Source organism: Pinus tabuliformis, chromosome 9 (assembly GCF_031772625.1).
Source record: "Pinus tabuliformis cultivar Carrire ecotype Pingquan chromosome 9, CPIR1, whole genome shotgun sequence".
NCBI classification, from domain to species: Eukaryota; Viridiplantae; Streptophyta; class Pinopsida; order Pinales; family Pinaceae; genus Pinus; species Pinus tabuliformis.
Window position 1 is genome coordinate 1427634235 of NC_142307.1, and position 14894 is coordinate 1427649128.

General features: G+C 40.0%; 1 protein-coding gene across 1 annotated transcript; it reads right to left on the bottom strand.

The window, feature by feature from the left end:
• Window positions 1-10900: 10900 nt before the first annotated feature.
• LOC149153908 (beta-galactosidase-like) lies at window positions 10901-13925 on the bottom strand. The gene is made up of 4 exons (XM_089443972.1): window positions 13785-13925; window positions 11649-11754; window positions 11466-11553; window positions 10901-11040 (listed from the first exon to the last, which is right to left on the bottom strand). The coding sequence occupies exons 1-4, from the start codon at window positions 13802-13804 to the stop codon at window positions 10901-10903; spliced, it is 354 nt and encodes a 117-aa protein (XP_089300098.1). The 5' UTR covers window positions 13805-13925.
• Window positions 13926-14894: the final 969 nt, after the last annotated feature.

Here is a 14894-nt window from a genome sequence, read left to right on the forward strand (position 1 = left end):
GAAAAATGCTAGGTGTATTAGGCTAGGTAGGTAGTTTGAGGTTGCAGAAACAAGGTTGTGATCTTCTTGCCTTGTTAAGAAGGAATCATCTCATCAATGACACAAGGACCATGGCAGTTGTTTGGCTGCAGAACAGTGGGAGCATGACTAATTCCCCTATCATTCCCCCAAAGATCATTTCCTAACATTCCCTCAAGGGCCTTGGGATCTGCCCACTAGTCCTATTTGACTTCTTTCTATGAGAAAGGCTAAGTTGAACTCTGAGTTTAATTATTGAAAAGAAGCCACATTTCTTGTGTAAATATCATCATTTCATACTCCCCTCATTTTCCTATGCCTAAGTTTTCACTCTATTGACTTAGCATTTACTCATGCAGTTTCATTCCATATATCCATATTGACATCCTAACTTATTGTATAGCTCCTTTAATTATTTCCCCACCCCTATTTTACAAAAACTATATAAAAAAGCCCAACAAATATAAATATCCCTACCCTTGGCAATTTTAGCCATACAATACAGTTTCGGGGAAATGTTAAGTCCATTCAGGACCTTAGTATTAACCCCTCCGTGTCCATAAACCTTGGGATTTATTTAACTTCAGGTTAAATAAATAACCACGCTAAACCCTCCCACCCATACCATACCTTTAAACTTTGGTGCGCATGTAAATACTTTGGGGTTAGTTTAATATTTGGTTAAACTAATAACCATACCCGCCTGCGCAACCACAAAAACCCATAAATCCAAAGTTTTAAACCCCCGCGACATTATAAAATATTTAAAAATATGGGTGGGTCCCCGCGCCGTATCGTACCGGCACCTGCACTTCCCGTCAACCGTTGGATCGCGCCTACCAGATCCCATATCTTGCATTGATATCGGAGCCGCCCTGTAGTAAGAAAGTTACCTCCCGATGGAAAGAGGGTTTGCCATCGTACATAGGGATGCGTGGCCTGTTTCTATTGCAATGGGCCCGCTCTGACAAAAACCGCTCCCGTACCAAAAGCGGTCCAATGCAAACTGTTTACGGCCTGTTCTCCTCGCCGCACACGTCATCCCCATGTCTACTTCTGCGTCAGCGCCCGCGCCACTGTATAGTCCGTCGTGTCCGACCCATCACCCATCCACATTAGCTGCCACGTCACCCTCCATACCATGCTACAGGAAAAGGTGACGTCATGTTGACATCAGCAGAAAAAGTGCCAAAAGTCCGAAAAAACACAAATTTTCGTTAAGACTCACGAAAGTGATGTCTTTTGGTTATTTTTATGTGACCAATGGTGAAAGTCTGTGCATGAGAATTACGTCGAATCCGCCATCAATGTCCCAGTCTGTCACCTAGGTGTGTTCAACTTGCAAACCCGACTCCCCAGCTCACTCTGCAACTCCATTCCACAACAAAGTCTTGAATAAATAGGTATTTACCCGCGAATCGCCCATAAACCCTATTTTTTCATAATTTCTTTAGAAAAAATCACCAAGACAGCTAAATTCAACTCAAAAACATTATCCCCCATAGGCTCCTGCGCTCTGCCTCACTGAGTAACCATACTTTCGAGCAAAACCTGCCAACTTTGTGACTCTCTGATAAATTGTCCATTAAAGCTTAAGATCGAGCTCCTATTCGCCTGCGAAACCACCAAAAAACCTGTAAAATCCCCGCTCTCTCCATTGTTTTCAAGCGTCCTCGTTGAAGGATCCTACAGACTCTGTATTCCTGTTGAGTTCCACTCAGTAAGGCCACCTTTGCATAGAACTCAAACTGCAAATTCCCTGTTAAAAAGCCCTCTGTCAGAACCCTGTTTTCTGTTGAGACATAGACTCAAATCCAATTATAAGCACAATAAACCATGGAGGCTCCAGTAGCCATAAACATTGCACCCTTGAATGCACCTCATAAGCAGCTGGAGTGGTTACCTCTAGCTGATAGGGATTTCCAGATTGATGACATGGAGGGTCAAAAGCCTCACCTACAAGCTTTTCTTGAGATAAGTAATAGTCATAAAAACAACACTGACATATTCAGAATCTGGGAGTCCAATATGCCTATATATTACCTACCTTCAGTCAATGTCTTCCCTGACCTCATCCATTAGTGTTGTGCCAATTATGAGCCTTCTTAAAGGGCAGTAATGGACCCTGCTGGAAATTTCCTCTTTTACATTACCCCTGAATCTATAAATGAGATGTTGCGCTTCAAACCAACTCAGCCTTTGGTCCCTCTCACCATGAAAAATTTGCTGGACCAAGCCTCTAAGTTGTACACTGCAGAAATTGACCGAATTGCCAAGCTATTTACGCCACCAGATTGCTACTCCAAATACAAAATTCCCTACCATCATGCCTAGTTCAGTGAAGTTGGTAAAATGCTCATAGACATGATTTCCTACATTCTGGGATTCAGGACGAGTGAAATTGTAGATGAAACTGTCTTTGCTTTAGTGTCCATGTTTGCTCCAGGACAACCCCCTGCTGTCAAGTATGACTATGCCACCTTCATAGCCAACAAGATTCATGAACTTAGAGAGGGAGAGAGTGTTCAAATACACTGCATATATATACCATTTGATGTTGTACTATCAACCTAATAGTTTCCCAATTCCCCTCAGAAAATTGGATGCAGGGGGGGAGCGAAGGTTTGTAATATTTTGGTCCTCAGTATTCCATCATGTTGGCATGTCCCCATTCACATATTGTGAATTTATTGACCTTTTCATATATCCAGCCACCTGTTTATTGTCAATAACTCCTCCTGCAGGCTGTTTGCTGAAATGCAGAAAATCTTGCACCGATCAAAGGAATACAGCATTGGTGATTGGTACTTTTACCAAAACCATACAATGATTAGGATCTATGGTTGTCAAATGGCTCCCTTCAAACTGCCAAAATATGTCCCTATGAGACTCTTTGCCTTGGAATACTACAGGCAGTTCAGTAGTTCAGATCTGACCCATTTCTATGGTGCTAGGAAAAAAGCACAGCTCAAGATAAGACACCAACTGGGCCCTTTTATCTTTAACAAAAGGGAGGAAGCATGGAAGGAAGCTGACACCATTCTGAGAGATAAACTCAAGCTGAAACAAAGTTTTCTTTGGGCACCATATGACCCTGAACATTTCATAAGCTTTAGAAGAGTCAAACACAAGCTTACAAGATATGTGCATTATAGTATCCCTCAAATTGAACAATATGCCAATCAACAAGAGTGGGTAGAGGGCACACTAGTTGAAGAGCTTACTGAAGAAGAGATAACAGAAAAAGCAATCAAAGACCTTGAAAAGTCAGTTGACTTGGAATCTTTTGGACAGGTGTTTTTCACATCTCCTCGGCACCTTGGAGCAGGCACCTCATCTGCCACGGCTTCCCAACAACCTGCCCAAGTAAGTGCTCCACCTGCAGGGACATCTAAAGGAAAAGAGGTGCAGCATTCAGAGCAGCAGGTGCACCATTTAGAGCAGTAGGAGATAATGGCAGACCGGCCAGATGCAAGCAAAGAACAAAGTCAAGGGCAAGCCCCTTCAACACAAGCAAGAGCACCTGAGGTCCCTGTCCTCCAAACTCCTCTCAATGAGGAGAGAGCAAAGAAAAGGGACAGGCAGGAAGAGACACCTACAGGGGCCTCCACAGAACAACAAGGAGAGAAAAGGCAGAGACTAAACCCCTATTCTGAGGAAGAGTTTACAGAGGAGACAACAGGCAATCAAAGAGTTGAGGAAACAACCGAACAACGGATTCCTCCAAGCATGGAAACATCAGCTAGCTCCTTTCAGCAGGAGCAAGAGAGACAACAAGGTGTGGAGGTTACCTCAACCTCCACCAAGTAGCAGAGCAAGCAAGGCTCTGAAATAAAGAAAGCATTCACAGAAGTCAAGGCCAGGAATGAGCCAATAAGATTCCAGCTCTACAACCAGTTGCTAAGAATGGCTCCCACTAATCAACAGAGACTAATGGCAGCCTATGACATCCAAGAAGGGAAAATGACCCTCAATCATTTCAGACCTACAGTATAGCAGCCCCAATCTGCTGCTGATTATATTAGGACCAATCTGGAAGTGCTTGCTAAAGACATCCATCCAATGGACCAGATTGAGTTACACAAACAAACTGGAGAAATGGTGTACTCCACCCTGGCAGATAAGGCAATATTGGCCCACAAACTGCAGAATTCACTTCACAACACTTCTGCCCAATTAGAATTGGAGAAAGCTTTATCACAGGCCAAGGAAAATAGAATCAAATCCTTGGAGGAGATCATAATGGAGTTGGGACATCATCCCAACAATCCCAAGGGTGTGCAAGCTTTGATTAAGAAGAAAGAAGAAGACATAGTAGACCTTAGAAAACAACTCAGGCTGCCACCTATAATTCATCCTCAAACCACAGAAGTAGCACAAAAAAAAGAAGAGGAGGATGTGGCTAGTTTGCTTATGAGGATGCATAAAAGACTGATAGAAACAGAGAGTTCCTTGGAGGCATCACTACAAGGGAGACAGGGAGAGTTGGCCTCTCAGCCAGCACAAACAACTTTAATTGTTGAGACTGCTCCTCCTACAGTCACCACAACAGTCCCTCCTATTGATCCCGAGTCAATAGCAGGTACCTCAACTTCAGCAACAACTACAGCAGCAGCAGAGCAAGAGGCCAGCCTGAGTATGGAGGAGATGATGAAAGAAATAAAGGCTCTGGACGTACAAATGAAAGAATTAAAAGAGGCCAAAGAAAAGCTGGCCAAAATTGAGGTAAGATATGACAAATCAAAGATGGATGTAACTGAGAAGACAAGGGAAGTAAAAACCTTGGAGAAAAGAATAAAGGAGCTCGAGAAGGAGTTTACTCTTGATAAGACTCTAGCTGAAGTCAAGAAAATTTTGTCGGCCAAAATTGGCCAATCCATCACTGACCAATGGCAATCAATTGAAACCATACATGAGGAAATGGAATTGATAGGCTTAACTCAATTCAAAACTCAAAAGGCTAGAGCATCATTAGGAAATATGCCTGAGCAAGCCAATAGAATGATTCAATTTCTGAACACTCATACCAAAGAGAAGTTGGTAGCAATAGGTATCAGGAATAGGACAGATACCATCTTACTAGTGAAAAGGGTGCTAACCCTAAGGAATTTTGTGCAGACTCTAGAAAGAAAATGCCAAGAAATGCAGGCAGAAAATAATGACTTCAAAATAAACTTTGCAACATTACAGAGCAAAGGGCTACCCAGTTTATTAAGCAGCACTGGAAGACTACTATCACATGAGCAGTATGCCAATAGAGTAAATAATTATGCCTCCAATCAAATTACAACATCATCAAGCACCTCAAAAGAAACAGGGCCTCCCTCTGGACAGAGTCTTTATGACAGATTAGAAAATCTGTTCTACATTGAACATGAGATAAACCATCTTTTTGAAGTCTAGCCCAACTTTTATAGATACACAGAAGCTGATGAAACACTGATAAAAATACAAAGACATCAGTTGCCTACAGAGGATTGGTGGAAAGGAATGCTGGAAATATTGCTCAGTTAATTTTGTTTTCAATTTTTGTGGTCAGCCACAGGTCAACAAATACAGAGGCAGAAATTGAATGGTGACTACAGCTCGTTGATGAAAACTAAACACTGATGACGAGGCCAAGACAGCAACACAGCAACACAGCAACATAGCAACATCAAGGCAACAAATGCAGAGTAAATACGCAGCAACCAGCCGACTCACTCAGCCCAGAAAGTCAAAATACTTCTGACAAATTGGACAACTAGCACATTCACATTTACTGCAGCATTTATTTCCCTCATTTACTTCTTCTAGAGTTGGTAAAGGAAGTTATGACTTTAGAACTTATCTTCACGATATTTTGTATCTCCATGTTTATATAAATACCTCCCCATATTATGCATTTGGGGTTGGTGATTTTCTCTCTGGATTGCGTTGTAAATTCTGAGACTGTTTTAATACAAAAGCTGTTGAAGTTCACTGTTGCTGACCGCCTAGATGTGGATTGGATGTTTTGGGACCTGCTACAAAATTCCTGTGTCATTCTATGGATCGATAAGTTATTCTAAACTGTGTTTTATGTTTTTTGTGTCTGCAAATTTCATATATGTTCCATAATCTTGGTAACAGAGAAGGAGAATAGCCCAGGATTTATTTAAATGCACCCTGTGTTCAATCTCTGCTATTAATTATGTTTTCTTCAGAATTAGTCATAAATATGAATTCTTAGCTGCTCATGTTTGCTCTGATTCTTTCACTTTGAATATTACCTAGGAATTCTTTATTGCTCCTTGATAATATTCATGCACTTTCCCTCTGCCGGCATAATGAAAGATTCTTGATTGCCTTTCATTTCCTAACTTCATTCCATCAGTTTCCAGATTTGAAAATTGTTCCATAACTGCCTATCTTGCTTTGTAGCATTACCATTTACCCAAGAAACACTTTCAGAAGTACACCATCATTGACTCCATTGCCGAATAGTATAAACTGTTTTGGACATGCATCCCTGCTCTATTTGAAATCACCGTCCAACAAACTAAAAAACTAAACTCTGTGCATCATAACTAGCCTAAAATATTTCAAAACAAAGCTAAATTACAAAGAGAGAGCCCTCTCTGGTTGCAGATTGACTAGAATTTGCAACTACAAGATTGGTTAGTGGTTACCTCGGTCTTATTCCCTTCAGGAGGCAGGGAACAACCTGAGTGATAATAGTTCTCACGATCATCTGGTCATTTTAACCATAGGTGAAGCTACAAAACCCTATGGCAACATATATGCCAACATTCAAAGGTTTATTTTAACTAAACATGATGACAATATGTATCACTGAGTTCCTATAAATCTAAATGAAAGTGGATACATTATTTTATGAACAAGTATTGGGAGTACCAAGTATTTAATCTTTTAATTGAAGAATAAGAAACCGAAATGTGGGTATAACCAAGATTAAATTTTGAAGCAACCTATATGGTAACAAAGAGTTAATGATTTTTTAGTAATCACTTATAAGCATGGTGGAAACAATACAAATTAAAAATAATAACAACTAAATATCCCATACAAAAGAGTAAGAGAACGCTCTTATATAAAAGTAACCCCACTGAATATTTTATATTCATATAAAGTCCCAAATTATTAACATAAAAGAGGTCAACATTGGACGATAGTAAATCTGGTAAAGACAAAACACTAAAAACTTGGGGCGTAATCGATTGGCTCCAAAGGGAGGAAGTGAGCACGGCGCGGAGCGAAAGGATTTCCTAGGGTTCGAACTTGAGACCACCCACCATCATGTATCAAATCTTAGACAAGGGTTTGGATGGCAGATCAAACCTGCAGATGTCTGCATCCCACCTTGCGATCTGGAATCTGAAGAATGGGCGTTTCGATCTGATTAAAATCCCTCCGCAGTTTCAGAGGCTCGTATCGGGCACCCGCCAGATCACCGATGATGGCCTTCTGGTTGCTGGCTGCGACGGCCTGTATACACAAGTCCATCTCCTTTTCCGCCTAAGAGGGGGCAAAGGGGGTTTCGGCTATCCTATGAGGGGCGCCGTCACCAAGATCGGCCAGAAGAAGACCAGCAATCTTGATGCTTGCCGCGACTTGAGTGGAAGGTGGCTTCGCCGCGTGAACGCTGAGAAGAAATCTGTAGTTTTTCACACTGATTTGGTAAATGCAATCAAAGAAGGGGGCCTGCATGTGGCAGATCTGCCCCCTCACATAACGGTTTGGGCCAAATCTTGCAGATCCGGGATGGATCTAACCGATCTGTCCAGTCCCAGGCAGCAGATCGGTGGAATGGTGCATCGGCTGAGCGGAGGGGAAGCAGATCTTGAAATGCAAAGGGCAGAAAGGTTCAACAAGAGGTTAGATCTGGAAGTCAGTCTACAGTCAGAGCACTTGCTAATCAGCAGTGACATCAGGTCAGGCAGACCAGGAACTCAGCGAAAACCCAGCCCTCAGGTAACAACAAATCATTTTCATTTTCAGATTTTTATTAAAACCCCAGAGGGGAAAACCTGTTTAGTGTGGGTACATACAGGAAGCACTATCATGCAGCTGAAACAACAAATCTGGGCAATGACCGGATATCCTGTTCAGTTTCAACATTTGGTCAGAGGCAGGTGGTCTCTCCAGGATAATAGATCTCTGGGAAGTTATGAGATTAGTCCAGAAGAAACTATTGTTTTAAACTTCAGGCTGAGAGGAGGGGCTATGCATCAGGGACAGACAAGCTTCTCAGGAGGAGAAAAGGGGAAGAAGGTAGCACCTCAGCATCAAACCAAAGGGTTTTCTTCCTACAAAAACATTCTTCAAGGCAACAGAGATTCAGGGTCTTCTCCAGAACAAGGCGGATATATACCCAGGCCATATATAGTAGATCAGCTAGGGGAAACTCCAGCCCTTAACTTTGACTCTTCAGGGATCGATGATTTCGTAAAGGACTATGAAACGCAGGCCCTAATATGCCGTTTCAACAGTTTTTGGCCAAAACCTCTGGACCTATTTCACTGGATTTTCACCAGTTGGACCATGGAATGTGATATACATCTATGCTCTAAGGGGTTTTTCATCGTCAGATTTGCATCCAGGGAAGTCAGGGATACAATCATCAGTGCTGGACCCTGGTTCTGGGGAACGTCGGGACTGTTCATGACTCCATGGTTTCCAGATTTTGACCCAAATAAAATGACTGTATCCAAAGTACCGGTCTGGGTCCGTTTATACAACCTTCCCCTCCATTTCTGGAGTGAACAAGTCTTGGAAGGAATAGGGAACAGCATAGGAAAATACATCAAAACAGATCTGGAAAGGATTGATGAAAGGGTCTACACTTTCGCACGCATTTGTGTGGAAGTAGATTTAAGCAAGGGGCTGCCAGACAATATAAGGCTGATCTACAAACAACAAAATTGGCTGCAAGCACTAGACTACGAAAACACAGCTTTCAGATGTAGGCTTTGCAGGCAAACAGGACATCTGCAAAGCACATGCCCAGAAGCCAAGAAAGCAAACGGCAAAAGAAAGCAGAAAGGGAAGCAGAGGAAAGGATGGCAATTTTCTCCCCCTAATGCAGAAGGTGAAGAATCAGAAGCAGAAGAAGAAGATTCCCCTGAAGAGAATGCTGAATCATCTCAAGAAAAGGAGAACCAGAAGGAAACCACAGTAGACAATAAGGTCTCACAGCTTCATCCAAATCAGGTAGAAAAGGCAAACGAGGAACAAAGTATGGGAGGGATCAAACGGCACCATCAGTCAGATACTTCAGATTCAGACAAGGAAGGGGGTTCTCAGAAAGCAGAAACCCAGTTAGTTATAGCTTCGATCGAGCCCACCCAAGGAGAATGGCGCAAGGTCGAAAAGAAAAAGGGAAGAAAAACTTGATGTGTAAAGTTTAAACTCAGTTTTTCTTGCCCTCTTTTTTCTCTTTTTTCTCTTTTTTCTCTTCAATCTGCACGTTAGTTCTTTAACGTTGCGTGGGGTGCGGAAGCACTCGAGCCCAATGGGCAGATTATGGAAATGCCTCAATGCATCTGCTAGTGTAACTTTTCATTTTTCTTAATAAAAAGTTACCGTTTTTTCCACTGGAAAAAAAGAGGTCAACATTGATCTATCCATTCAAAAGAATAAATATGCATATATACCATTAGCCTTTATACAATATCTTTAAAAATACTAAGTGACAGGTTAACCTAAATAACTAATATCCTCCATAGAAAAGAAATAAAGCAATGATCTGACATTGGTGTTGCACCCTTTGTTGAGTAAATAAGGAAATAAAATTACATAGTAGGATCTTGGAAATTAGCCAAGCAAGTGCGACAGACTTGGAATAAAAAAAAAGTCAAATTAAGTCAGAGACAACGAAGGAAACCCCAATAATGGAACAAAGAAATGAATATGCAATTCTAGACTTGGTATACGACTGACAGGTTTGTTAAAAAACATAGTTAGAAAGAAAGTCATGAGAATTGCATTAAAAGCTATCACTTTGTTAAAACAAGGAGGGCTGCTGAGCAGCAAGTCCCTGCCTTGAGTGAGTGTAAAACACATGAGAAAGACATAACAATTGCTTGATGATCTTGCCTCTTGCCATTGGAGAGACATAACAATGGCTGGGATTTGTAGGATAAGCAGAGACATAAGTTTGGCAATGAAAAATCAGTACTAGAAAGAAAAGCTGACAAAGGCAATAGCATGACATTGTATAAGAACATATTCTCCTTAAAATAAGATTTTTCTCAGTGTTCCAAGTAATTATTCGTTTTGTCTTGATTCATGATATGTATATCCATGTATTTCTACAATAACCATATGCTTGAGTTTCAGTTCAAACAATTTCCAGAGAAATTTTTCCGAACGATACCCAATCTATTAATAATTTAATATAATATCGAGCATGTGACATGCTACAATATACATCCAAGCCAGGCATCAGAAACAATATAACAGAAATAGAATGATTATTTTCTGTTTTATTATCAACTGCTATTTCTTTCTACTATCAGCTATACCAGTGGGGAACTTAATTAATTGTTTGGTGCACACATATTATAACCTTGAAACAGCTTGCAACAAAAGGGATCAACATCCAGATACTCTAGGTTTGTGCATCAACTTTAACAAGTTGCATGAGACGTAATGCTTTAAGATAGAAAAAAAAGAAAGATAGAATCACAACTCTAATAACTCAAGCTTATCCCCTTTGCAGTATTGAAAACCACATTTCTGCAATCAGGGAGAATGCTAACAGACCACGGAGCTATTTTATAGTGCTGACCATTAAAGATGACTCTCCCAACATTATTTGAATCAAAATTTACAAGAAATGTAGCGGCACAATTTCCAGCTCCTGCATAATATGCATAAGCCTGAATAGACAACACGTAAGTCAGTTCTGTCTTGCATAGCATCTTTTAAGAAAGTAGGAGAAAGTAACAACAGGATCACCACTAACTAAAGCAGTCTCACAGAGCTTTTTGGCTTTGTGTAATTCCTTAAGATGACCCCATTTTGGCTGTCTAATCAGCCCTGCCAAAGACAAAGAGTCGAAAGCAATAGGTTGTGTTCCAAAGGTCAGAATCCATTTCACTATTCAGAAGGCTGGATATTGAAAGGAAAAGACAAGCATTAAGTAAGACTTGAAGAAATTCACATCGTAGCAAATTCAAGCTTTCTGTTGACTTGAAGAAATTCACATCGTAGCAAATTCAAGCTTTCTGTTGTCTTTTAATCTTCTGACAATGTTTTTTCTATTGCAGTTGCTTTATATTGAGCCCGAGAACAGAAAAGGCATTACAGCAGAATTCAATTCCCTTGCCAAATAAATAGATAACCTTATAGATTGCCCAAGGATGACATTCAAGTCCTGATAAAACTTCTCTCAATTCTGCACTACTTTGATACAAATTCAAGTGAAGATTGTTAGAAAATATCACATCCAAGATATAACGTACCATATTCATCTATGGGTGCATCATAGTCATAGGAGGTTGCAATGAAAGGCCCACCCGCTGTGTGGCCAAAATTTGTTCCTCCATGGTACTGAAACAAATCCGAATCATACATAATTTAGTAAAAACTTCCATATATGAAGGTCACTTGCGAGGGCGGTCCAATTGTTAATGTGAAAATCCTACCATGTAGTAGTTTACAAAAGATCCACGCTTCACTAAAAAGCGAGCAACTGCAAAGGCCAGATCTTCCACCGGTCTACGAGGAGTTGCACCTCCAAATTCAGTATACCTAGAAAATCAGAGACAATGTTTCAGATACTATAAGTTCAAATTACATTTACAACTGATTATAAACATTGCTGCATATCTGCATTTTTCAATTTGTTGCAATAAAGACTTTACTGAAGAGCCTAGAATCTTCATCATATCAGTTTATTGAAGGACGCATTTGCAAATTAAGTGCAGTGACCTGGTGGTTGAGGACTGTATGGTTGCCAGATTTAAACACCTGAAATTACATTTACAACTGATTATAAACATTGCTGCATATCTGCATTTTTCATTTTGTTGCAATAAAGACTTTACTGAAGAGCCTAGAATCTTCATCATATCAGTTTATTGAAGGACGCATTTGCAAATTAAGTGCAGCGACCTGGTGGTTGAGGACTGTATGGTTGCCAGATTTAAACACCTGGTGGTTGAGGACTGTATGGTTGCCAGAATTAGGCACCTGATTAGACAACTACTCTAAACCTAAGGCAAGGCTCGTTCATAGGTCCTAGGGCAGAGGCATTATGTAAAAGTAGTGTAAGTCAGGTCCAACCAGATAAAAATATTGTTAAAATTGTGATGCAAAAGTAAATCATTCTACCTGTGTTATTCTGTTACTTCAAATTTCAGAAGCAAGTAATCGTAATATTTTCTTTGCCTGTGGATGAATGCAAAACTTATCAGATAAATTTGGTATTTTAACACTACAAAGTTCCAAAAGAGAACCATATATCACAACTCCAAAACAAAGTTCAAGACAATAATTTATGACAACTGTGCGTAGTTATTAGTGTTCCCCTGGCTGAGCATGTAAAGCCATAAAGTTTCTGAATTTTGACTTTTACGGCTCATGTTTGGTTGCGGAATTTTGACTATGTCTGCGTGATCTAGCATCAACAAATTTATGATTGCAGAACTGATAAAAAGAGCCAGAATTTCAAAATTGATTTTGAATGTTTACAACAGCTGTGTAATATTTTCTGGCACACCAAGTCGATGACAAAAAACCAGATAAACCAATAAAAAGCTCATCCCGCAAGGCTCATAAATAATATATCAAGCTACAGACAAAATGAATAATGAGATCAGCAATGCCTAACTCTCAAAACTTCATATCAAGTCGCCTTTTACATTGATGGAGCTACATCCAGCTCGCATTGGTTAGCTTAGAAACCCAAATTGGACATTTCATCATCAAAATTCCAGCTTGCATTGGTTAACTTAGAAACCCAATTTGGACATTTCATCATCAAAATTCCATTCTTCTGGCAAAGAAATATAGGTTTCACTGGTATCAGGTTTCAAAGAAATATTCCTGAAGAATGCCTTCAGGAATATCCATTGTTGCTTGCCCTGCCACATTTCCCACGATAGTAGTGTTGATGCCCTCAGAAATACCAATTATATTAGCCGAATTGGCCACATCAGTAGTGCTGAGTGCAGATCATGTATTAACATCATCAACCCCTTGAAGTGAACACCAGTCATCAAAATAACTGTAATTATAACCTGAATTCAAATTCCAAAATGCAATATGATTTTCATCAGACTGAACATTAGACAGAAATTCTGATATGATGTTCTCAGAATTGATGCCTTGCACCTGATCATGAAATGGTACAAGTGGTGTTTCAACTGAGCTGATATGCATATCCCCTGGTATAGGTGACTCACCAGATCTACTTTGTAAGGGTGGTGTCATGAAGTTCTCAGAATTTACATATGAAAAACAAGCTTCACATTTGGCAGCCGTTGGAATGCTTCTAATTTTAAGACATTAAAAAGGGCAATTGTTTTCATAGACTATAATTTCTATATACATGTTACAAAATTTGGCGTGCATACATGCACAGTGCAATGCGAATTGCAGCACCAAAAATCAGTCAAAGACCTCTTTAGACAGAGAGAATATGCAAAGCTAACTATCGTTTTAATTGGTGCAACATTTTCTTATAATTCGACAAGTTCATCCAGAGACAGAGTCACCAAGTGCCCACATGAAGATATTATGATATAAACATATAAGTGGGTATTGATAACAGAGCTTACCACAGGGTCTGGTGCATCATCTTGTTTGCACATAACCCAAGGTACACACGTATCCATTCCCACAGCCATCTGAGCAGCCCAATTCATATATTGCACTCCAGCAGACCCATACTCCATTTCTTCAGGTTTATACTCATTTTCTAGCTGTAAGAACAATTTGTCATTAGTCACTATATTAGGAAATCAAACCATGAGTATATACAAATTTCAAACTATCCATGCGGATCACTCTTTTCTGCAAATATAATGAATCAAGCAATTGACTACCAATCAAAATTTGACACATTTTACCATGATGGATCAAAGTATACCTGGGCCAATAAGGATGTGCACTCCTCCACCAAAATAAATTAATCAGATAAACTCAGTACCAAAACTAAAATAGAGTTAATCATGGTAGATATAGGGCCAAAGTACAAGAAAGGCTGGTTATAAACTGCCATGCAAAGTATCATAGACAAGTATACATTAGGAAGATTCACACAGTACAGGAAACAAATGCATCTAGCCTTGAGGGTTTTCAACGGAAATTTTGAGCCCTATTGTCGGTAGCATAGGTAAGAAAACATTTTTTCTTATAGAAATTGTGATCCCAAAACTCCAACGAGATGAAGAAATTCCACTGACCTTGAGAAGAATTCAGGTTGACCCATAAGTAATCAGAGAAAGAAACATTGGTCACATCGTACTCAAATCTTAGACCAGTGAGAAATGGATACGTGCATCCAAGAGTATACAGGAAAAGAAAAATAAAACGCAGTAAGAATCAAATCCTTGAATGAAGATAAAGAATAGAAAATGAGAAACCACTAAGAGGCTGTTACCTATGAGAAAATGCAAGAATCAGAAATAGAGCTTGGCGCCATCTTCGGATATGCCCAGAACAAGACGAGAAATGAGTTAGTATGAAAACCTTGTACAGAAAATTATGCTGTTATACAAAAACCACCAAACCAAAAGATACAGTTGGTACCTGTATATTCGGCATAAAGAAATCAAAACCCATTTGTAAACACCGGAGATGAGGCCACCCCAACCTAGACCGGTAGCCACCTCCTCTTACCAATTATGGACCCAAATAAATTATTTTGTTGGAAACCAGAATGCAAA

Bases quoted from the DNA above. Each gene is read 5' to 3' on its own strand.
- LOC149153908 (XM_089443972.1), bottom strand. From the start codon at position 13,804: ATGATGCACCAGACCCTGTG. The intron at 11,755-13,784 runs GTAAGCTCTGTT...CTGATTTTCTAG, and splicing joins ATGATGCACCAGACCCTGTG to GTATACTGAATTTGGAGGTG. The intron at 11,554-11,648 runs GTAGGATTTTCA...GATTTGTTTCAG, and splicing joins CTTTTGTAAACTACTACATG to TACCATGGAGGAACAAATTT.